The sequence below is a fragment of the Elephas maximus genome, chromosome 10 (assembly GCF_024166365.1).
Source record: "Elephas maximus indicus isolate mEleMax1 chromosome 10, mEleMax1 primary haplotype, whole genome shotgun sequence".
NCBI classification, from domain to species: Eukaryota; Metazoa; Chordata; class Mammalia; order Proboscidea; family Elephantidae; genus Elephas; species Elephas maximus.
Window position 1 is genome coordinate 16,062,531 of NC_064828.1, and position 23,640 is coordinate 16,086,170.

General features: G+C 42.7%; 1 protein-coding gene across 3 annotated transcripts in view; it reads right to left on the reverse strand.

Annotated features, from left to right (window-relative positions):
* Positions 1-23,640, reverse strand: part of EIF2AK4 (eukaryotic translation initiation factor 2 alpha kinase 4) — a 112,876-nt gene that overhangs the window by 40,258 nt on the left and 48,978 nt on the right. For all 3 annotated transcript variants that reach the window (XM_049897405.1, XM_049897406.1, XM_049897407.1), the window contains exons 9-18: positions 22,493-23,028; positions 16,350-16,456; positions 15,274-15,431; positions 12,009-12,439; positions 10,984-11,050; positions 8,675-8,758; positions 6,646-6,768; positions 3,238-3,342; positions 1,104-1,161; positions 511-590 (exon numbers count right to left, since the gene is read on the reverse strand). In XM_049897405.1, coding sequence (XP_049753362.1) covers positions 511-590; positions 1,104-1,161; positions 3,238-3,342; positions 6,646-6,768; positions 8,675-8,758; positions 10,984-11,050; positions 12,009-12,439; positions 15,274-15,431; positions 16,350-16,456; positions 22,493-23,028 — 1,749 coding nt within the window. The remainder of the gene's footprint in view (positions 1-510; positions 591-1,103; positions 1,162-3,237; positions 3,343-6,645; positions 6,769-8,674; positions 8,759-10,983; positions 11,051-12,008; positions 12,440-15,273; positions 15,432-16,349; positions 16,457-22,492; positions 23,029-23,640) is intronic.

Here is a 23,640-nt window from a genome sequence, read left to right on the forward strand (position 1 = left end):
GTGATTATTTCCTTCATTTTTTACTTGTTTCTTCTCTTTCTTCTACCATTGGATAAGGTCCTGGAGAGCTGGGGCCACGAATGTCTTATTCACTTGACTGAGTTGTTCCTGGTGCCTGGCCCGGGGCCTTGCCTGGGCATAGGGGTTTGTTCAAATATTATCTGGATAAATGGACGGACTGTAAGCTTCTTGGCAGCGATGGTGCTGGTTTCAGTCACCACCCTTGGGTACCATGTGCCCTGCATGGAATAGGCACTCAATAAGTGTGTGAGTATGTATGTATAAATAAAGTGTGGTAAAAACATGTATAACAAAACATTCGCCAATTAACAATTTTTACATGTATAATCTGGTGACGTTGATCACATTCATCAAGTTGTACAACCACTACCGTTATCCTTTTTGTATATGTATACATTGAGTGAACGAGTGACTAAGCCCCAAATGCTGTGACTTGATGTTCACTCTTGAGACACCTACTTCTCCTCTCCCCAAAAGCTCCTCCTTTACCTGGTTGTATGCAGATCTGGTGCTTCCTTGGACCTCTGGGCTTACGTACAAAGCCGTGCCAACCATCCCAGTCAAATGACCTGTGAGGAGGAAGGAAGGAGAGCTTTCCAATAACAGGACTTACAGATAAGGTGATTTTCTATTTTAAAAAAAGGGTATCTTAAGAGTGAAGCATGACACATAACGAGACATGCATAAGACGATTAGCTGTACGTCACGTGTGGCCGCCCACTCTGCTCCACACAAGGAAGTCTTTCCTGCTGTGGAGAAGGGACAGTGCCAGAGGAAGACGACCCGGACAGAGCAGGTCATAAGGCAGCCTCACGTTACTAAAAAATATTACTCTGGGTTAAATACAGTGTAACCGTCTACCCGTGGGAGTCAGTTACCCTACTAACTTAAGCTCTAATTTCTTAGCATTCTGAAGAACAATCAACATAGTGGGGATAAAAACTAAAGCATTTTTATAATTTAATAAATAACTATAATTTTTTTGAATAAAATCTTTACAAATGAAAAACAGGTACCGGGTGAACAAGTTTTGTGGCCTGCTGTTCAACGCACTAATTAACGATACGGTCTTCTGCATTTACCTGAAGGGTCTGATTTAATCACGTGATCGCCTGCCTGGTCATCTTGTTTGCCATCAGCCTAAAGATATGAGTAAACCAAACATCAAATAAAAATGTTAAACTATTTCACAGGAATGGCTTATCCATTTCTAAATGAAGACTGGATGAAAAATATTACACTGAAACCAAAATGATTATAATAATGCTCTTTTTGAGTTGAAAAATTTGTTAGTTTAGTTAACCCACCAATACAAGGCTCAAAGGAAAGCCAATGGAATCAAAAGGGAGAAGGATAATTCCCTATGTAACTCTTTCTTCTGGGTAAAACACTCAAAAGTTCACAGAAACAAATTTATTTCCAAATACCAAAATAGAACCTATTTACTAAGAAGATTAATAGTACATTTTAAAAGACAAAATTCCAACAGACTCCTCCTTCTAACTTTCCCACTGCTGTTCTTCCCTGGATCCATTTTTATTCTTTTTTCCTAGAGGCTGGTCCCCAGTTCTGTTCCACCATCACTGCCAACACCTCCTAGGTCGCCTCCCCTTCCTCCGCTGTATCTGTAACAGCATTGGTTCACTCTTACTCTAAATCACTGTTTTTATGACATTATTCCACAGTTCCCATTACAACCACCACCATCAACAAAAGCACCTTTAACATGCTTTAGTGCCAGACACTGTTCCAGGTGCATTGCCTGCATTTGCATTTTATCAGACTGACAACCCCACGAGGTAGAAACTAGTCTAGAGACTAGTCGAAAGCATTGAGAGGTTAGCGAACTTCCCCAAGGTCACACCACAAAGAAGAGGCAGAGCTGGGAGCCTCGCCCAGGTCAGCGGGAGTCTACAGCCTGTGCTCTTATCTACCTCACTTACTACAGCCTCCTGGATCAAGCTAAATTCTTTACTTTGGGGATCAAGAACCCCATCATCTGGCCCTCCGCTGGTCTTAGGCTGCTTCGACATGAGCCACTGTTGTGGTCAGGACCACCTCCTTACTATTCCCCTTCCACCTCCTTCCTTCTCCACTCCCAACCTCACCTTCTAATTAAGCTTCCGTGCTGTTTCTCACTATTAATCCCAACCCGATTTTCCTTCTCGGACTACCCTTAGACTTAACTGAATTTACTACTGATTTTGTTTCCTGATGACTCTAAGTAAAATTTGTCCTCCGATGCTCAAGGTCTGCCCCTACATGACTCCACTTCCACCTTCCAGCCTCCTTTCCCACATCCTAGCTTCAGCCAACCAGCCAGATAACATGCTGGTCTTTAACGACCAGTGTTTGCTCACCCCAGGGCCTTTGCTTATGTTGCTCCTATTCTCTAGAATCCTCTGCCCTGGTGTTAGCACACTCTGCCCTCAATCTCTGCTCTGGACTCCCACCCACCCTTTAAGGCCCATCTGAAATGCCATTTTCTTTTTACAGTCATTCTTGGTCCTTACAGCCGTGTGCAAATGTTCTCTTATCTTCTAACTCTGGTATCACTATTGCTCTCAGTTCTTGCCACTTTGTATGTTAAACAACTATTATACAAGGTTCACCAAAAAAACAAAAAAAAAAACAAGCCCAGTGCAGTTGAGTCGATTCTGACTCATAGCGACCCTATAGGACACAGCAGAACTGCCCCAGAGTTTCCAAGGAGCACTTGGCGGATTTGGACTGCCGACCCTTTGGTTCGCAGCCATAGCACTTAACCACTACACCACCACGGTTTTCTATACCAGGTTATGAAGAGCAAATATTTCCTGAGTCACGTTCTAGAACTGATTCTCCTGCTTTTTATGTTTTAAAATTCATTTCCCCAAACCAACTGAAAACGCTTCAAGTATAAAGCATGTTTCCCAGTGCGTGGCATGGTAGACCAAAACACCAAATTACTCATAAAATATAGTATGCCTCTGACCTAAATATCATCCACAAAGCAATCATTTCATTTCCCTCAAGTGGCATGCACTCACTATAACACACCCACAATTCAAAGCCTAAAAGATCATTTGCAGCTTGCTCCTTCAGACTCTAAAATTTGCTGAGGATTAGACGGCAAAGTTCAGTGAACTCACTGACGATCTTGTCTTCTAGTGCTTGCACGACTGTGAAGACATATGGGCCCCTTTTCAGATACAGTCTAATTTTAAAAATACTCACAGCGAAGGCTAGATGATCTGTCGCCAAACCAAAATCACCTATTTTCACGTGGTCATCGGAATCCAAAAAAATGTTGACGGGCTTCAAATCCCGGTGAATCATTCCCTGTTGGGAGACAGCAAAGAAGCCAATCATTGTTTCCCAAGGTTAGTTTATACTTACATGCATTTCCTAATTTGAAGGGCCAACCTAGGGATGAAAATCAGATGAGGTCTTCTCCCACAGGCTTTCCTGGTGCAGGCTGTCTGTCCTCTGCCCTGTCTCCCGACTGTCCAGCCAGTCACCTCTCCCTCATCACCCAGTTCTACATGGTGGTGGCCCCCCCATCAAGTCAAATCCAAATAGTTCCCTGTGATGTCCAAGGTCCCCTTCACCACGTTCACCACTTTACCCTTCTTTCTGCTGTATCACACAAGGCTGGCTTTGGTCAGGGAGACACACACACACCATTTTTATTCTTTCTATTCCTTTCTTTGGAAACACTGGTGGCGTAGTGGTTAAGTGCTACGGCTGCTAACCGAGAGGTCTGCAGTTTGAATCTGCCAGGCGCTCCTAAGAAACTATATCAGGCAGTTCTACTCTGTCCGATAGGGTCACTATGAGTTGGAATCAACTCGACGGCAGTGGGTTTTGTTTTAATTCCTTTCTTTGCAGTGTTTTCTCTGCCTGGGAAACTCCTTTGCTTTCTTCCATTTATCTGAGATGAACCAATACCTACAGGTGCCAACTCACCAATGAAGCTTCTACAGTAATGCTAAGAATCCAACTTTGCATCCCCAGCACACGTGGCAGGTGCTCAGTGATTATCTGCCACGTGTACACTGCTTTCTCCCCCCCTTCCTATGGGCTCATCATGTTGTTTCATGTATTATAATACAAGAAATAATTAAAAGGAATAAAAGCACTTTATTGTATGACCTCTTTAATTTCGGCTTCCTCAAAAACAGGAAGTCCCTGTCAAGCATGGGGTTTGTCAGATACGCATGCCTCTGTGTATTCTAGGTGTGATACAGTGCTAGATGCCCAGCAGATGACTGGCAAATACCGAGCCAATTAGATTGAGAGGAAGAGAGCACACCGACATGGTTCTAGGACCCCATGTCGATATCACGCGATAGAGTCCTCACGGCTCTCATTACAACTAATTTTTTTTTTTGTTTCCGACTTTGCAAATTCTGCTTCCACCAAATGATTTATAAGCTAGACATGTACAGCTTAGTATAAGTACGGCCCAGCATAAACATTTTAAGGTTAAGAAAAATTGAGGCAAAGGAAAAACTAATATACAGTCATGTGTCACTTAATGTCCACAATATGTTCGTGAAATGTGATTGGGACGTTGTGGGAACCCATTTTATACACCATATAGAGTTCACCTTGAGGTCTGGCTGGTGGAAGTGATCTGCAGTCTGGGTGGAGAGCACATCCCACATGCTGAGCGTGTGTCACGGATCATTCTCTGTGTGAGCTGGTTAGACCCCAAAGGCAAGGCCGAGATCTTAATATTTGGGCGGCCTTATTACCAGAAGGACGTAGCTAAGACGATCATGAACTTGGCTGATTATCACTGCCAGTGCCGCGCACAAAGTTTGGAGAAAGGCCCTGCCCCAGAGGCTGGTACTCGGCAAGCTCCAGTGGCTGGCACTCGGCAAGCACCCAACATGCTCTGGAGGCACCCCAGGAGGCCGGCCCTCAGCAGGCTCTGGATGCTGCACAGGTTTGGGTTACCCAGCTTTGAAGGTAGTTCCTGTCTGGGGCAGGTTTGGGTTACCCAGCTTTGAAGGTAGTGCCTGCCCAGGGCAGGTTTGGGTTACCCATCTTTGAAGGTAGTGCCTGCCCGGGGCAGGTTTGGGTTACCCAGCTTTGAAGGTGGTTCCTGCCTGGGGCAGGTTTGTGTTACCCAGCTTTGAAGGTGGTTCCTGCCTGGGGCAGGTTTGGGTTACCCAGCTTTGAAGGTGGTTCCTGCCCTGGGCAGGTTTGGGTTACCCAGCTTTGAAGATAGTTCCTGCCCTGGGGCAGGAGCCATGCAGAGGTTAAAGTGGAAGCCCTGTCTTAAACCCTGTTCTTATAGGTCCTCTTTCTACCCCCTGGGTTAAGAATGATGGGGTGAGGTTTTTACCTTTAAAAAAAAAAAAAAGTTAAATATTTGCAAACATGAATTAAAAGAGCTCTAACAAAGAAATGAATTAAAAAAAAAAAGAGCTTGCGGAGTGCCAGCCTCCGGGGCAGGGCCCTTCTCCGAACTTGGCGCCCGGTGCTGGCAGTGATAATCAGCCAAGTTCATGATCATCTTAGCTACGACCTTCTGGTAATAAGGCCGCCCAAATGTATATTCACGGACATTATGTGGCACATGACTGTATTTATATTGGCTAATGTTATACAGGAGCCCTGGTGGCACACTGGTTAAGCATTTGCCTGCTAAATCAAAAGGTCGGCAGTTCAAATCCACCAGTCACTCCTCGCAAACCCTACGGAGCAAGCAGTTCTACTCTGTCGTATTAGGGTTACTATGAGTCAGAATCGACTTGATGGCAGTTTTTTTTTAAATGCATTACAATCCCATTTTAAAAATTTGAGTAGTGTTTTATCCTGAAGGGAGGCCTATTAGTATTTACATTGTAACGGGAATTTCTAGCTTTAAAATGACATTTTATACATGTGTCAAACTATGTTCCTGTTTCTGTCCTTATCAGATGACTGTGTGGTTTCTCCATGTTCCTGGGAAGGGCAGCACTAACTCAGTTAGAATAAAATAACACCCATCAATCAGGCTCTCACTTCATTCTAAGCAGCTCAGTGAATCATCTTTACATTCCATACATGTTCAAACATCTCCTCCTTACCCAGGAGAAGGCAAATTTTTTCTTAAAGGCCAGATAGTAAATATTTGAGGCTTTTTACAGGCCGTACAGTCTCTGTCACAACTCCTCAACTCTGCCGCTGTAGCATGAAAGCACCACAGACAACCTGTAAACAAATGAGTGTGGCTGTATCCCAGTAAAACTTTATTTACGAACACCGAGAATTGAATTTCATATTATTTTCACGTGCATAAAGTATTATTCTTCATTTGATTTTTTTCAACCATTTAAAAATGTAAACCCATTCTTAGCTCACAGGCCATACATACAGAAAACAGGTGGTGGGCTGGATTTGACCTGTGGGCTATCGTTTGTCAATCCTTGTCCTAAATGTCAATGTCTTCTTTGAACTTTGATACTTGGTACTATTTTCTAATCTTTTGACAGTTTTTTCTAGTCTCTAAAAAAATAGCTTATCTCAATATACCCATACTTCTCTCTATTTCTGTTTTCTCCTCCATTCTTATAACATCTGATTTTTTTATTCAGTCATAAATTTTATATAAACATAAGTTTTCAGAAAATAAGGAAATGTAAAGTTTACTTTCTCATGGATATAAGCTAATCCATCCAGAATCTCTCGAAAAAGCCTCCAGAGTCTGGTGGTGTCTTGATATAGGCCCTGGTCAATGGTGTCCCGCAAAGTGCTCTTCTCACAGTACTCCATCTACGGACAAGAACAGGCTGGTCAGCATGCGACTGTGCAAGAAGTCTAAATTAAGGAGGATAATTGCCATTAATGGTATCATCCACTTAAAAACATGCACCATGGATTTTGAACACTTACGGGAAAGCCTCGGTTTTTTTCAATTGAAAAAAGAAACCAACAATACTAAAAATTTGGGGACATACTCACAATCTCAGCACCCTAACCTAACCATTTTTATTTTTTATACTATTGCTTATGCTAAAAAATAAGACTAAACTTGTTTAAAATCCTTGTCACAAATAATAGAAACAAATGAGAATTCAGTAAAATCTTATTTGTTTTATGAGATTGCCTCCAAACACTTTCCAAGGGCTAATTAATCTAATGATGTCATCAGCCTTTCTTATTTGTACATTAAATTAATGACAAATGACCTCTGAGTCTAGAACAAAACACTGTTAATATTAAAACATTCAAAAAGGGGCTCTGTCTGAACCCTCTTAAGTATATTAATGTATCAGAAAACAAAGCAGTTATCACTGACATCTTAAATCAGTTGATTTATGAAATTGGCCTATTATGTTTCAAACCAGTGCCAGAGTTGAGAATTCTCAGAAAAAAAGGATTTTATTGTTTTTAAAGAAAGGAACATCTGCACTTGTCCTTACTCTTGTCCTTGGAATACCGTCTGCAAATAAGGGCTCACCTTCCAGGTCTCAGCCAGGTCCTCACCAAGCCTTCTGGCTCCCACTCCACAACCCCACTCCCTCATGTACTTAGTCTACCTCATCATAACTAGAGAGCACACGGTAGAGTCAATAAACAGCCTTTTGGAGGACAAATGCTTTCTTACACACATGAGTGGTGCTTTAAAACTATTCATGTTAGGGAATACCTAAGACCAGCTCCAAATCCAGGAAAGCAACCGCCAACTTCGTCCCTTTGGGAACACTACACCTGGTCTGAAGTACCTTCTTCTATAGGCGCTGTATTTCACGTTCACAGATCTGCCTGCTTGCAGTTGTAACTGGAAACACTGATAATGGCCCACAGTCCTGGCTACTTGGGGCAGGGTGAAAACTCCCTCTTTGGTTTATGGCTGTCTCTCTGCTGGAACTGCTCACCCCTGTTCTCGATGCTGCCCCTCAGGCTTGTCAGCAGGCCAAAGCCTAGGCCTGTTTTTAATAACCCCTCACTGGAACTGGTTCCCTGTGCTTCTGCTCTCCCAGAGGTTGACAGACAAGCCTCTTGGTCTAAAGCCATGCCAGTGTTTCTCCTGCATGCACAACAGTGTGTGGGCCTCATGCCTTACTTGCCCACATTCAGCTAGTTAGACCAAGTGGAGTTTACGAACACGCACAGTCTAGCGTTTCCTGAACTCTGATACGGCTCTAAGCACTTCATATGCATTACTTCATTTATTCCTCACAACAAGTCTGAGATAGGGACTACCATTTAATGTGCAGATGGAGAATTTACAGGGCGTGTAAGAATCCTGCCTGAGCTCACAGCTGTGACTAGTGAGTCCAGGACGTGAACTTAAGCAGCTGGAATCCAGGTCCATAACCACTGCCCTATGCGCCTCCCTCAATGAGATGGCTTGACACAGTGGCAACATCAAAGGGCTCAAGTAGCAATGATTGTGAGGATGGCGCAGGACCAGGCAATGCTTTGTTCTGTTATACACAAGGTCGTTATGACGTGGGGTCAACTCGATGGCACCTGACAACAACAAGGCACTGCAGGAAAGCATGAGTTCAAGGCTGGGGTAAGGGCCTTGATGCTCGATCCTCTCTGGCCAATTCATCTTTGGAGGTGCCAGAGAGCCCTCTTCTGCCCACTGTCTTATTCTAGTCTCCCGAAACATACCTTCTAGCAATGTCTAGGGGTTGCTGCGTCACCAGGCTGCATGCCAGGGCCTCACCTGGATATACAGGTAGTGCACAGCCTCGGTTGTCACTGATGACTCACTCTCGTGGCAACCGTTCTTCTCACTGATGTCTTCTTCCTAATCCAGGAAGAACACATGAAAACTCAAAATCAGGGCTGAAGTTAAACAAGATCATCACCATCGTCAAGTATTTGCACCCTGCTGCCCCTCCATACGTGGGCAAGCCTGTTGCCTTAGAAGAAGGCCAATGAGCAGAACACAACCACTGTCTTTTAGAAACTTACAGCATTTTTAATGCAATTTTGCTATTACCAAAATCTATCATACAGTTTACAGGTCTGTTGCTATACAGGATGATGATGGGGCAAATGAGAAACAAGTAGGTATTAAAGACATGTAAACTACAGAAAGACTCCATGTCAAGCCAATTCTTACTATCGAGAGCCTTCTATGGATAAGAAGGGCAGAATGTATACAGGCTGGTATTTTAAGGCTTCAGTTTTACTGGAAGGCCTTCTTTCGGTGGTAGGCTTATTTTGGAAACAGAAGACTAAAAATCCATCTATAGCTAAAACAATTTAAATGTGGCCATATGGCCAAAGGTCATGCTGCTTTCTGGGCCACCATCCTGAAGAACAAGCACTGTGATCCTCCAGACTTCTGCTCCTCCACACGGCTAGTCTGTCCTGATAGCTAATCTGCTTTGTAATATACAGAACCTTTTTGTAAAATTCCTTTTTTCTTCTAATAGATGTACTTACATACTTTTCTCCCAAATAAGGAAAAAGCATTAGTTAGCATTTGGTCATTTCAGATTTACAGTTTTTTGGGGAAGCATTTTTCAACATGTTTCTTTTATCGAAGAAAAACCAAGCCAAACCGAATGGAAAACAACAACAAAACAAATACTAAACAAGCAAACAAACAAAACACCCGCACACCAAAGCTCTGCCCTGAAAGCAATCAAGTTTTGCTCTTGAGTCAGTTATATACCCTGGGAATTATCCATAGAAAACTGGTAATCTCTGGGAGGCTTCCACCCATCAATTTGAATGCTTGTGCAACACTGCCCTTAACTGAGCAAAACTAGGGTTATAAATTTGGTGCCCTTAGAATAATTTAATGTATCCTAAAACCACGCATACCTAACTTTTGTTTCAGCAGAAGTTTAGATTACTTATGCTATTATTCATGGTTGCATTGATCATTTATAAATTTTTAACTGCGAGGAGTTCTAGGCTATTTTAATAGCAAGGTACCCATTGCCGTCGAGTCGATTTTGACTCATAGCAACCCTATAGGACAGAGTAGAACTGCCCCATGCGGTTTCCATACCGTTTCCAAGGAGTGCCTGGTGGATTCAAACTGCCGACCTTTTGGTTAGCAGCTGTGGCGCTTAACCACTACACCACCAGGGTTTCCAAAACCAATAGCAAGGTACGTACTTATAAGAAAAAAAAATTGGTTAATGCATTCAAACCTCCTTCATATCAATTTAACTGCCTGTCTAACAGAGTCTCCACGTGGGCTTGTCTTTATCTACCGGGAGTGCACCCTTACGGCCGCTCGTCCTGACACATTTCCTCCTGGTGATAAAGTCATCCCATCAGCCTCCAGCTGCAGACCCTTTCTCTGCAGCAACACTGCCAGCCCTCGCAGCTAAAAGCTTCCCCACTGAGCTCAGAGCACCGCTGGGTGGGGTCGGAGGCTGGAGCGGTGCTTGTCAAACATTTCTGACCGTGATCCACGCTAAGAAATGTATTTTACAGAACATACTCAGGAGAAACAAATTCTACAAACGGGGTGTGCCTTTAATAGTGGGATGCATTTTGGAGTTCTCGACTCCTCTCTGCTGTATTAAAAATTAAATAATGCAACTGTGATCTTACTAAACTGACTTCATGACCTATTACTGGGTCATGATGCAGAGTTTCAAAACAATGTGATGGTCTATGAAAATAAGGAATCGAAATTAACTGATGTGGGGGGAGATTAGGCTGTCTAGTTAGTTACTCAGTTTGCGTCCAGTCCACATCTCCACCCATATAAATGTTTCCAAAATCCTCTAGGAAACTGCTTTTATTAAAAAAAGAAAAGAAAAAGCAGCAGCAGTATCTCAATTTGCTCCTTGTGTCTAAATTGAGGCATATTTCATTATGCGGACAAATTAAAGTCTCTCAGTAAATATATGAGTGGCATATATTTTGAATCATGTTTTAAAGTTGATGGCTTCTACATTTGCATGTCAGATTAAGGCTTTAATATTTTACCTGAGATTTATAAAGTCAACGTTAGTTTTCTCACACACCCACCCTATAAAACGGTATAATTTCTAAACTTACCTGATGCTGACTTTTACTGTTTTCATCTTCATTGTCAAAGATGATATCACTTTCAGAATCTGAAGGTCTTGAAAAGAGAAACGGAGCAATGCTAGAGAGAGCAGCACCTCTGTCACAGCCCTAAAGATCACCAGGCTTGTCAACCACTGGGAGGCGCGGAGGCTAGCCCGTGCCATCACCCCAGGGCGTGGAAGGCGCGGAGGCTAGCCCGTGCCATCACCCCAGGGCGTGGGAGGCGAGGAGGCTAGCCCGTGCCATCACCCCAGGGCGTGGAAGGCGAGGAGGCTAGCCCGTGCCATCACCCCAGGGCGTGGAAGGCGAGGAGGCTAGCCCGTGCCATCACCCCAGGGCGTGGAAGGCGAGGAGGCTAGACCGTGCCATCACCCCAGGGCGTCCATCCGCACACAAACCATGCTGATTTCTCCTTCCTCATATGCAAAACAGAGACCTTTTGATTTAAATAAAAATCAGCCTTATTTTCCTGGAAAAAAGTTAATAGCTAAGAGTTATGATACATTCTATCCAACTGGATCCAGTGAAATAAAACCAGGTCACAATCCTGAAAGTAAATGCCCAGGGTGGCTTCTGAGATTCATAAACCTTCGTTTAGGATCAGAGCTACCGATCTGGTAGTCTTTACTGGAACTGCAGGTGGCCCTATATCAGGACTTCAAATTTCTTCTGAAAACGTCCCACAAGGTCGGAAGCCCTTATCTGAAGGGGAAGCCCTCTAAGAAACTCCATTAAATGTATTAAGATCAGATATGGGAAGTAATTTCTATTTTTGCCTTTCTCCAGGCTTGGATTTTGGAGATCTTTTGAAGATAATAAAATAAAAAACAAACAAAACCTTTAAATTGCATTTGGATACTCCCTAACAGTGGGTTTCTTCCCGCCTTTTGTTTTAACATGTTCAACAGCCTGGATTTCTAGATGAATCGCTTTCCCCTAGCGGGGCTTTAGGATGGGGCCCCCCCCGGAGGCCTGGCCTGCGCTCGCCCCATAAACCTGAACCTGGCGCCTACAGGAAGGACTGCGAGAAGACGCCGTGGCGCTCGTCCTCCTCGTCGTCCTCGTCGCTGCTGGAGCCCGGGCCGGCGGCGGGGAAGCGCGCGCTGGCCGAGCGCTCGCACGACGTGCTCCACTCCACCGAGCTGCTGAGGATGGGCGGTGGCGCGGCGGCCTCCACGCTGCCCGAGCCGTCCGTGTCGCCCGCCGGCGGCCCCGGCGTGCTTCGCCCGTTCCGGGCCTGGGGCCTCGAGTCCGGAGGCGGCGTCCCCGGGCCGGCCGGGCGCTCGTGCCGCTCGATCCAGGCGTTGTAGTAGCGCACGATGTTCTCATGGTGCAGGCGCGACAGGAGCGTCACCTCGCCCTTGATCCTGCGGAACTGCCTGCTGGCAGGGTTGATGGGGATGCGCTTCACAGCGTAGCAGCAGCCGTCGAGCTTGTTCTGCACCTGCCGCAGGGGAAGGGAAGGAAGGGAGCGGGTACTGTCATCCGCGCGGAGCCTCGCAGGCTGGCATTTATTCCGCGTCTCCCCACCCCTTCCCCGGGGAACCCCGAGCTCTAAGTGACAACAAACGTCGCCAGTCGCCGGTCGAGAACCCCATGTCTGCGGTTCTTAAGCTGGTGAAAGCCTTCATTTCCAAAATCTTAGAAAATGTCTCACCCCAACGGAGATTTACTTAGCTTGCTAAAAGGCCCAGGGAAAACAAAATCTCCTTTAGTCATTAATTTTATTGACATTTACTTTCCTGCTTTTCCAGTAGAACATCTGCTACCCTAAATTTCTAAGTAAACCTTGTTTTAAAAAGAATTATAATTACTAAGGGACTTTTAAAGTCAGTGTCGTCTTTCAGATGATTTTAGTTTTTCTGATTTTTTTTTTTGCACTGAAAGTCACTAAAGACAAACTCCAAAAATTTTAACAGACTTGAATGCAAATTCTAATCCTTTGATTTATAGAGCTATGAGGGATTTGGGAAATGACAATTTCCACAAGACTCAATTTTCTTATCTATCACATGGCATTTATACTGCTTCCCTTATCCCAAACAGTGACTGTAAGGATTAAATGAGATAACGTGGGTAAAGCACATTTATCAAGGCCTCACAGAAAAAGTACTCAGTAAGGACTGCTATTAACACAATTACTGCCACTAGTTTTGTCACTGAGACTGAAGATTTATGACTAATGTGTACTAAATGAACTTTTTAGTTGACTAGGAGTTGGTTCCAGCTCATGGTGACCCCGTGTGCAGAGTGGGGCTGTCCATAGAGTTTTCAAGGCTGTGACCTTTCGGAAGCAGATTGCCAGGCCTGTCTTCTGGGGTGCCTCTGGGTGGATTTGAACTGCCAACCTTTCAGCTAGTAGTTAAATGCTCAAACGTTTGCGCCATGCAGGAACCTAGGAGTACTGTAAAACTGAGTTTCAGATTTCTTTTTTTGTGAGGCAGTAGTGGCAAGAGTACAAGCTTTGGAGTAAAACAGATACAAGTCTGAATGGTGGTTTCATTTCTTAGTAGTTGTGTAAACTCATGCAAATGACATAACTCCTCCGAGCCTCAGTCCCCTCATCTGGAAAATGAGGATAATATCTCATCAGAATGGCACAAGAGTGAAAGACAATGTTGGTAAAACAGGCACACGACCTGAAACATGGAACGTGCTCTCTATTCATACATTTAATCTACCTGCCTTAAGTTCGACTATATGAGATCTTGTATACCTATAAGGCACTGACTGGGGTGTGGAGCTAGCTACACTGGAAACTCAGTTACTAAAGCGGAAAGGTGCATAAACGGTAATGGATCCAACTGCCTACAAAATGCCAGATGACTGAGCAGCCTGCCCTACTTTAACCTAGAAACGCAGAGCTGAGGTGTGGGGACTGTAGTGTTCTCACAGGCAAAAACTACAGAACAAACTTGGGGGATTAAATTACTAAGATATTTTTGTTATATGGAGTCCCTGGGTAGTACAAACAGTTAATACGCTCAGCTGCTAACCACAAGGTTGGAGGTTCAAGTCTACCCATGAGTACCTTGGAAGAAAGGCCTGGCGATCTACTTCTGAAAACTCAGTCATTGAAAACCCTATGGAGCACACAGGGTTCTAGTCTGACACACATGGGGTCGCCACGAGTCAGAGTCACCACGACAGCCACTGTTTGTTATATGAGCTTATTCATTTTTCTTAACTACTCGTGAGGAAGCAAGGATCTTGTTAACATTTTACTTCAAGAATGTAAAGTACGAAGAAGTTAAAGGGTGTGATCAAAATCACACTGAGTTAAGGGGACACGTACACTGGAATCATCCACTCCTCTTTAAGATAACTGTGATTGTCCTGATCACCACATCTGTCTCCCACAGCAGACCTATTTTGTTACCTAACTTGTAATGTCTCTTCTTTCAAGAGAAAGCTGAAAATTTCCCATGATACTATAACTTCCTTTTGAAAACTTGCTTAAGATGATCTTTTTATCTCTAATTATTGCAGAAAACTCACTCTTTTTTCAGTGTAAAAGGTCTTCCCCAGTAATACTAGCATGTACTTTCCAGTACAGTAATATTTGCTAGTAACACTCCCAGAATCCTGCACAGACATATGCTGAATTGACGGTGGACCACCTTCGTGTGTGAAAGATGGCAGATACCTCATCTGGATTTAATAATATGGGTATTAATCTGGGTCTCCTAAATTCAATAAAAATACTTATATAAAAGCAGTTGAAATCCCTTTCTGCAAGGGGCAGGTAATAATAAAGTTCGACCCGAACAGAGTGGAATGAAGAAAAGAAGACCTAACAACAGGATGCTTTGATTATGCATCACTCATTTTCCAGCTCAATAATAAAAGCCATCAAAACCCTGTGGGGCCCTTTCCAGCTAGAGCTCCACCTCTGTTCTAACCTTGGAACCTTTTTATCCACTGCCACTCTAACAGCGAGCGAACAGGAGAGAAAGAGAACAATTTTCCTTCTGATTCAAAGCACACAAAAACGCTTCACTTAGAGGTGCTGACTCCACCTGAGGTGCTGTTATAACCAGGTGTTTTCCATGTTAATGCTCTATATTAAGCAAGACACGAGGAGTGATGTGCCCTTAAGGTGCCCAGTATAACTTCAAATAAAGCCTTTAATTCCAAGAAGGTGTAGATGATCCTAGCTTCAAATGGTACCATTCAATTTCCCTCCCTGCCCCCAAATAGAAGTCAAGTCGTAAGTCTTTGTGTACATGGAACAGGGAAGGAGCTCTGACAGGAACTGGGGACAACTCTGCATCACACCTTGATGACAGCTCCAAAGGCCCCTTTGCCAAGAAGTTGTAGTTCTTCAAACTCAATGAAATAGCGTGAAAACTGTCTCTGTGTTTCACTGAAGAATGCAGCGCTGGGTAGCTGGTTGCGAGGGATCACAGTCTCAACATAATCTTGTCCTCCAGAATCTGAGATGTCACAAAGAGTAAAAGGCAAATAAGAATAAGACGTAAAAATATTGGAAGGGCTACAATACCCAGCAAGGGTGCAAGCACTGGAAGAAAGGTTCCCAACCTGTAGGTTGAAAAAGTATCTCTTACCTGGCAGACCCTTTAATAACTTTTTTCACTTGTTCTCCTTAAAGTAGGTAGAAATATATAATTAGCCTAATTTTACAGGTGAGGGTGACTGTGACAGAGTATGTGACTGAATGACCAAACCCAGGTCTCCTGACCCATCCCCAACCTTACGGAGGCTCCGTAATCTGCCTGGCCACGACAAGGGGTGACCACCAGAAACTAACAAGCAGCAGCAGGGAAATCTGTTGCTGCTGTTGTTAGCTGCCATCGAGTCAGTCCCCGACTCATGGGGACCCCTGAGTAGAACTGCTGCAGAAGGTTTCTTGTATCTTTATGGAAGCAGATCGCCAGGCCTTTTCTTCCAGGGAGCTGCTGGGTGGGTTCGAACCACCAGCCCGTCTGGTTAGCAGCAGATTGCAAACTGTTTGCACCACCAGGCTCCTTAGGGAAATCTAGTTAAACGCAATAAGGGTGGCATGACAATACCCAAACCAAGCCTGTTGCCATTGAGTTGGTTCCGACTCACAGCAACCCCACAGAACAGAGTAGAACTGCCCCACAGGGTTTCCAAGGCTATAAATCTTTATGGAAGCAGACTACAATATCTTTCTCCCCCGGAGCCGCTGGTGGTGGGATCCAACTGCCAATCTTTCGGTTAGCAGCTGAGCCATCAGGGCTCCTTATAGCTCTGTATAGAACAGATTAAATAAATAATCCGTCCAGTCCCTTCCAAGTTTAAGTCTATGCATAATTTCAAAATAATTTAATGTCAAACAGGGTATCAAAAAAGAATGGTAACAGGCTCACCTTCAGGGCTTTGTTCCAGCAAGGGCGTTTTTGGCTGCGGATTTATGAAGCTGTGTTTTAACAGCTGCTGAGGACTCCATCTTTCCTTGTCATCCAAGCAGACACACCTCAGTGAGAGGACAGAAGAATCTCAGCGACACGCAAAATAACCGCTCAACTAGCTAACCCAAGGCATTTAACTAAGGGCTCATTTCTTAAAGAGACACATTAGAGAATTTGTGTTCTTTGTGGACCAAAAAGCACTTATAAGCCAATTTAAACCAACGAGCATTTCTGCCGGCTTTAGGTGCTGAACACTGGGCTGGGCACGAGTGGGCAATAAAAAAAAAGTGCGGCCTCTAGAGGCAGGAAGACTTACTTTCATAGAATAATTTTTGAAAAAGTCTAAGCACAAGTAAGCCATGGGTTTCACTCCCATGAACAGTTCAATGACTTGTCACGCTAAACTGGCCTTTCCAGGGGCTAGTCATAAATAAAGCTTTCCAAAGGGAAAGCAAATCAGAGAGCTGATGGAGGCCTGGGCCCACTGTGATAAACTTTAAACGAAGCTCGTCTGTGCTAGTATGAAGTGACTTGGTAACATTTAGGGAGTAATTTTTTTAAGTCCCATAGTTTGCTGCTTAACTTTCTTTTAATCCTTGCTCCTTGAGTCTATTATATTAATTTACTACTTACTGTTCTAGTAAACAGTTTGTTTTTTAAAAAATTTTTTCATTTTTTTATTAGTCACTTATTTTTGTTGTTGCTGTCAAAAGTATATACAGCAAAACATACCAATTCAACAATTTCTACATATACAACTCTGTGACATTAGTTACATTCTTCAAGTTGTATAGCCATTCTTACCTTCCTTTTCCAAATTTTTCCTCCACCATTAACATAAACTCACTGCCCCCCAAAATTCCTATCTAACTTTTTGAGTTGCTGTTGTCAGTCTGATCCCACATAGATGGTTCTTTAAAAAAGCACAATGCTCAAGGCAGACAGTCTTTAGTAACTAAGCTAAATTATTGTTTGGTCCAAAGACTTCGGGGGATATTTGTGGTTTAAGGTTTAAAGATTATCTCCGGGCAATAGTTTTGGGAGTTCATCTAGCTTCAATGGCTCCGGAAAAATCTGGATTCCATGGAAATTTGAATTCTGTTCCAAATTTCCCCCCTTTAGATCAGGATTCTTTTACGGCATCTTTGATCAAACCGTTCAATGGTAGCAGGGAACCATCCAGTTCTTAGAGTCTCACGGCAAACGAGGCACTTGTTCGTGGAGGCAATTAGCCACACATTTACTCCTATTCCTGACTTTCTTTTTCTGTTTTTGTATTTAATGAGTGCAAGCACACTTAACTCAGTCTCAAACAAGGCATACTGTTAACCTACTGGCTCTCAAAGTGGGGTCCCTGGCCAGCATCACTTGGGGGATTTGCCAGAACTACAAATCCCACCCACCCTGTACCTAGTGAATCAGCAACTCTAAGAGTATGGACAGTAATCTGTGATTGAACCAGCCCTACAGGCGATTTCCACCTAAACTAAAGTCTGAGAACCACTGTTCTAACTAATGTAAGCTGTTTAGGTTTCATGACAATGACCCAAGTAGTACCGTTTGGTAGCTTTTGACCCTAAATATAAACAATGTGTTTAAAAACACAAACCACATTGTGAGTTCTGGACTTAAAAATCTCTCTATATGTGGTGGTGACAGCAACCATCACAAAGGGTAATGCTTTTTTTTTTTCTTTTCTTTTTTGGTCACAGAACTAGACAGCAAAGCACTCCTAATTTCCTACCTTGAAAGGGCAAGAAAAGATCCCAATAAAATCAGCTGCATGACTGTGTATTTTTCCCTAAATTTAAAACTAGTTTTTAGTTATATCAATAAGATATGAATACCTACTTTTCCTTGTAAATATTAAAACACTACTGATAATGATAAAGTCTTTGACCAAACTCCCCTTTCAACCCCTCCCCTGGCCTTAGTGTATCATTTCAGGTCTTTTTCTATGCAGTTACATGTACAAAACACACATCTGTCCAAAGAAAATACATGCTATTGTGTTTTGGACATTTTTTTTTTTTTAATGACATCATCCTGTACATATTATTCTTCATTTTGCTTTCTTCATTCCACCATGTGTCTCAGAGATCCTTCTAATACAGTATCTAAGGATCTCCTTTTTCACAGTCTATAGGTATAGAGGAAACCCTGGTGGCATACTGGTTAAGTGCTATGGCTGCTAACCAAAAGGCTGGCAGTTCAAATCCACCAGGCGCTCCTTGGAAACTCCATGGGGCAGTTCTACTCTGTCCTGTAGGGTTTCTATGAGTTGGAATTGACTTGACGGCCACGAGTTTGGTTTTTTTTTTTTTTTGGTTATAGGTGTGGACCTACCAGAATTATTCACACACTTTCCTACTGGAAGACATTTAGGCTATTTCCAATTTTTTACTTGTACAAAAAAAATGCTGTGGTGAACATTCCAAAACATGTTTTGTTGTGTTTCTGAAGCACATTATCAGCTCTAACTCAACTGTGGCCTTACTGAGACTGACATGATAATAAATCTTGATCAAAAAAGTTTTTTAAAGCTCAGCTAGAATGAATTATATCTTTAAGAAATTTTATAGCCACCAAAATTTCATTTGAAAAGATGAAATTTCCTGAGTCAATAATTTCCACAAACTAGTCACACAGAGCAAAGGCAAATGCTAAATCTAGCTCTGAACCAAAATGGATGAAATGCTGGGAAACTTACACATGAAATCCACAGTTGTCATGACTGAGGAGGATGAGGATAATGAATACTGATTCAGCACGGACTATCCCAGCACTTTACAGATACGACATCATTTAATCCTCACGACAACCTCATGAGGTAGCTCGTATTATTACCCCTGTTTTACAGAGGAAACTCAGGGACGGGAGTTTAAGCCACTCAGCCCGTTAGGAATCCAGGTGGGACCTGAACCCAGCTGTCTGGCTCCAGAACCTGGGCTCTCCACCACCACAGAGACTTGGAAACAAAACTGTTCTCCAAAGGGTGTTCACCAGTCAGTAAAATATAACCACAAATGAAATGTTGCTCTGCTTTTGTTCTTTTTTTTCCCTACAAATTAAAAAAAAAAAAAAAAAAAAAAAATTTTTTTTTTTTTTTTTAAATTTTGTTGTTGATATGCATCCGTTCTTCATAGATGATTTTTTTCTTTCATTAACTGGGGTTGAAGAGGTGGCAGCAAAGTTAGTGAACTAATACTCTGAAGCTCCTTCTTAGCCAAGCACAGTCTGTCAGACCACGAGGAAGGAGAAGAATACACAAAACACTCTCAAGGACAACCATGTTGACAGAACAAGAAACAGTGCTGATTTCTGGTTCAAAATGGACAGAGCGTGGAGTGATTTTCTATAGGAAGAGAACTAGGAACGTTTTAGATACTGAGCCAGCCATTTTGCTGTTAAACATGAAAAATATGTTCTACCTAAACCTCCCAGAGCTTTTTTAAAAATACATAACGCTACTGCTAATTTATTATTCTTGACTAATGAAGAAAGGCAGAAAGCTCAAGGCAACATTTTGAAGACTAAAATGAGTATTTCCATCAGTGGTTCTCTCATCATATTTTCTCTGACGTCATTTTAGCCAGCCTTATCATTAGGGTACAGTTAAATAAATATTTCAAAGTTCTACTGCATTTAGAAGAAATCAAAGATTTCTTTAAAAATTTTAAGTATATTTTAAGGAAGAACACAGCATAAAGAATCAAAGTGAGCCCCTTTACACAACTGTATGTATGCCACATCTATTTTGTGGTATGCAGAAATGATCTCACTTAAATATAAGTGCAGCTACTTACACGTTTATAATGGGTAAGACAGTAGGTGACAGGAAAAAACAATATGGACAAGGTCAACTGGAGACAGATAAATGGAGATAGGGAAAGAAATGTGAAAGAGAAAAGAAAATGTAGGGAGTGGGTGAAGTGAATAAAAGTGAATGGTAGGGAAAAATGACTAGGGGAAAAAAGGAAGGTTTAATTGTGTTCCCCCAAAATAGGTGTCAACTTGGTTAGGCCATGATTCCCAGTATTGTGTGGCTGTCTTCCATTTTGTGATTTTCCTATGTGTTATAAATCCTAATCTCTGGCTGTGGTTAAAGAGGATTAGGGTGGATGTAACACCCTTGCTCAGGTCCCATCCCTGATCCAATGTAGAGGGAGTTTCCTTGGGGTGTGGCCTATACCACCTTTTATCTTACAAGAGATAAAAGGAAAGGGAAGCAAGCAGAGAGTTGGGGACCTCACACTACCAAGAAAGCAGCACTGGGAGCAGAGTGTGTCCTTTGGATCTGAGGTTCCTGTGCTGAGATGCTCCCAGACCAAGGGAAGATTGATGACAAGGACCTTCCCCCAGAGCCAACAGAAACAGAAAGCCTTCCCCTGGAGCGGACACCCTGAATTTTGACTTGTAGCCTACTAGACTGTGAGAGAACAAATTTCTCTTTGCTAAAGCCATCCACTTGTGGTGTTTCTGTTATAGCAGCACTAGATGACTCAGACAGGTAGGAAGCAAGACAACATGTAAAAAAGGGACGAAACCTTCAAAAAGTTAAACATGGAACTACCATATGATCCAGCAATTCCACTCCTAGGTACACACCCCAGAGACTTAAAAGTAGTCATGTGAACAGGCACAGGTATACCACTGTTCATTGCAGCACTATTCACAATTGCCAAAAGGTGGAAACAACCTAAATGTCCATCAGCAGATGATTGGATACAACAAAATGAGGTATAGCCATACAATGAAATATTACTCAGCCATAAAGAGAAGTCCCAAAACATGCTACAACATGGATGAACCCTGAAAACATTATGCTGAGTGAAGTAAGTCAATCACAAAAGGATAAATAAATATATGATCTCACACATATGAACTATCTAGAATAGGCAGATGTATAGACACCAAAGTTTATTGGCTACCAGCGGCGGGAGGGAGGGGGCAAAGGGGAGTCATTGTTTATAAGCAGTGAGTCTGTCTGTGGTGACAGAAAATCTGGCGGCAGATAACTGCTGATGGTTACACAACACGATTAATGTCACTACATCGTACATGTGAAAAACTCTCAATTGGCAAATGTTGCATTATATATATTTTTACAACAATTAAAAAAATCTAAGAACGATACAATCTTTTTCTTTTTAATTTTTATAAAGAAAAGTATTGATTTATCTGTTACATATGATGGAAATTTTTGCTAGCTAGGACTTTTTTTTAATGCCTAAGGTGTTTTCTGACCAGCCGAAGCGTTTCTATTAATTTTATGCTCTAACAGTTGCTATTTCTATTATGATTTTTTTCATCTCTTAGAAAATCCTTCCACTTTGCAAAATAAATATGCAAGTACAAAAAAGCGTAGGGGGGAGGGGGTGGCAGAAAGAAACCAGTCCGGGTCAGCTTCTGTAGGAAAGTTCCGCCAGGGGAGTATCTGGAAAAACCCAGACTAAAGGAATCTTATTTCCCATTTAACAGAGCAATTGAGAGTATTTAGCTCTGGCTTGGACTGTGAACAGAGGCAGGGCTAAACTAGAGAAGACTGAAGGACCTGAATAAAGCCTCTCGGTAAGAATTCTCTCAAACTGGACAAAACTTAGCCCCTTTAAATACGCACCTATAATGTACAGGTACCCAGAACCCTCTCCCTACAGTAAAGAGTCATGTGCATTCTACGACTTGGTTGAATGAGACACTGCTAATGAAAAAGGTTAAGAACCAGGGCAGAATTGCACCCCTAAAGCTCTTTCTAAATAGGAGGCTTTGCCTGTGATGGCTTAGGAACCAGTAGTGAAGCTAACTGGAGAAGGCCTTCCACTTGGAACACCCAGGGCACTTCTCACCGCGGCAATCCCTACTGACACCCCAGAGCACTCTGGGCAGTCACCAGAAGTAGTTTCAGTGAACCTAGGAGAACGTGGGAGTTAAGAGAGTGACAAACATAAGAGAGAAAACAGGAAATAGGTGGCTGGGAAAGTATTAGAGCAAAGAGAGAGCCCTAATCCTGTTCCCCTTCAGCTATGTAGGTGCTTAGCACACCCACACACAATCACATGTGCAGGGATAAAATTCGATGAAAGATTCTCAGTGATACTCACTTCTTCAGAAAGTCTTGAAAGTCAGCTGGTAAGTCACTAGGGATGGTCACGGGGTACTCTTCACACTCTTGGCCTTGGCTGAGGGACAGCAGGAGAAGGCCAAGACGCCACACATCCCCTTTCTTCCCTGTTTTATAAGGCAGGGCGTTGTCACTAAAACGAACTCGCGTTTGCTCAAAAACATCTTCCTTGCAGATGTCTGCTAGGCGCTTGGAAATGCTGTAGTCCGTGATCTTGATGGTGCCCTTGGCGTCCACCAAGACGTTGGATGCACTCAGAACCTTGTGTACCACGGAATTGCTGTGCAAGTACTCGAGGCCCGCCAGGAGCTGGGCTGCGTACCTGCGAAGCTGATGCAAAGGGACTGGGCCTGAGTGGCTCAGGTGGGTGGCGAGAGACACCCCAGTGATGTGCTCCACTAAAATGTCCACCACGATGGAGTTGTCTTGCTCTTTGAGGTTCATTGCAATGTAGCGCACTACATTTGGGTGACTCAGTTTCACCAGGGAGTTAAATTCTGTTTCTGCCCCTTGAATCTGATAAGGAAGAAACAAGATAAAATCTGATTCATCAACTGGACTGGTGTTTCACTTCAAAAGCGAAGCATTTGAAGAAAATGTATTTTTAAAGGAGACAAAAGTGAATATGGGTCCTCCCCAAATCTATACAGTCAAGCTAATAGCTCAGAAAGATGAAAAAAAGAATAATTTAGTTAATTCTCAACTTCTTTTATCTCAAACCCTAGTCTAAAATTACTAAAAATAAGTAAGCGGCTTTTAAAAGCAGTTTCTTTTGAGACATGGCCACCAAAAAAAAAAAAAGAACCTTTTTTAAAATAACATTTTCTGACTGTAGATTCACTGTTAAAATTTTAGAATAGCAGTAAAAAGAAAGGAAAAAAACCCAAATTATCTATATTGCCACCACCCAAAGATATCTGTTATTTCACTGTATTTACTTCCCATTTTTCTTTCTGTACACAAATACACATTTCTACATCTAGTGCTTTACCTACTAGTTTGTAAACTGTTAATTACTTAATGCTGTGATATGCAATACTAAATGTTCTCTTTAAGCTTTGTATCATAAATTAAAATTCTCCAGTTCTCCAAAACTGTTTTGAAGAAATATTTCAAAAGAGTAGAGAA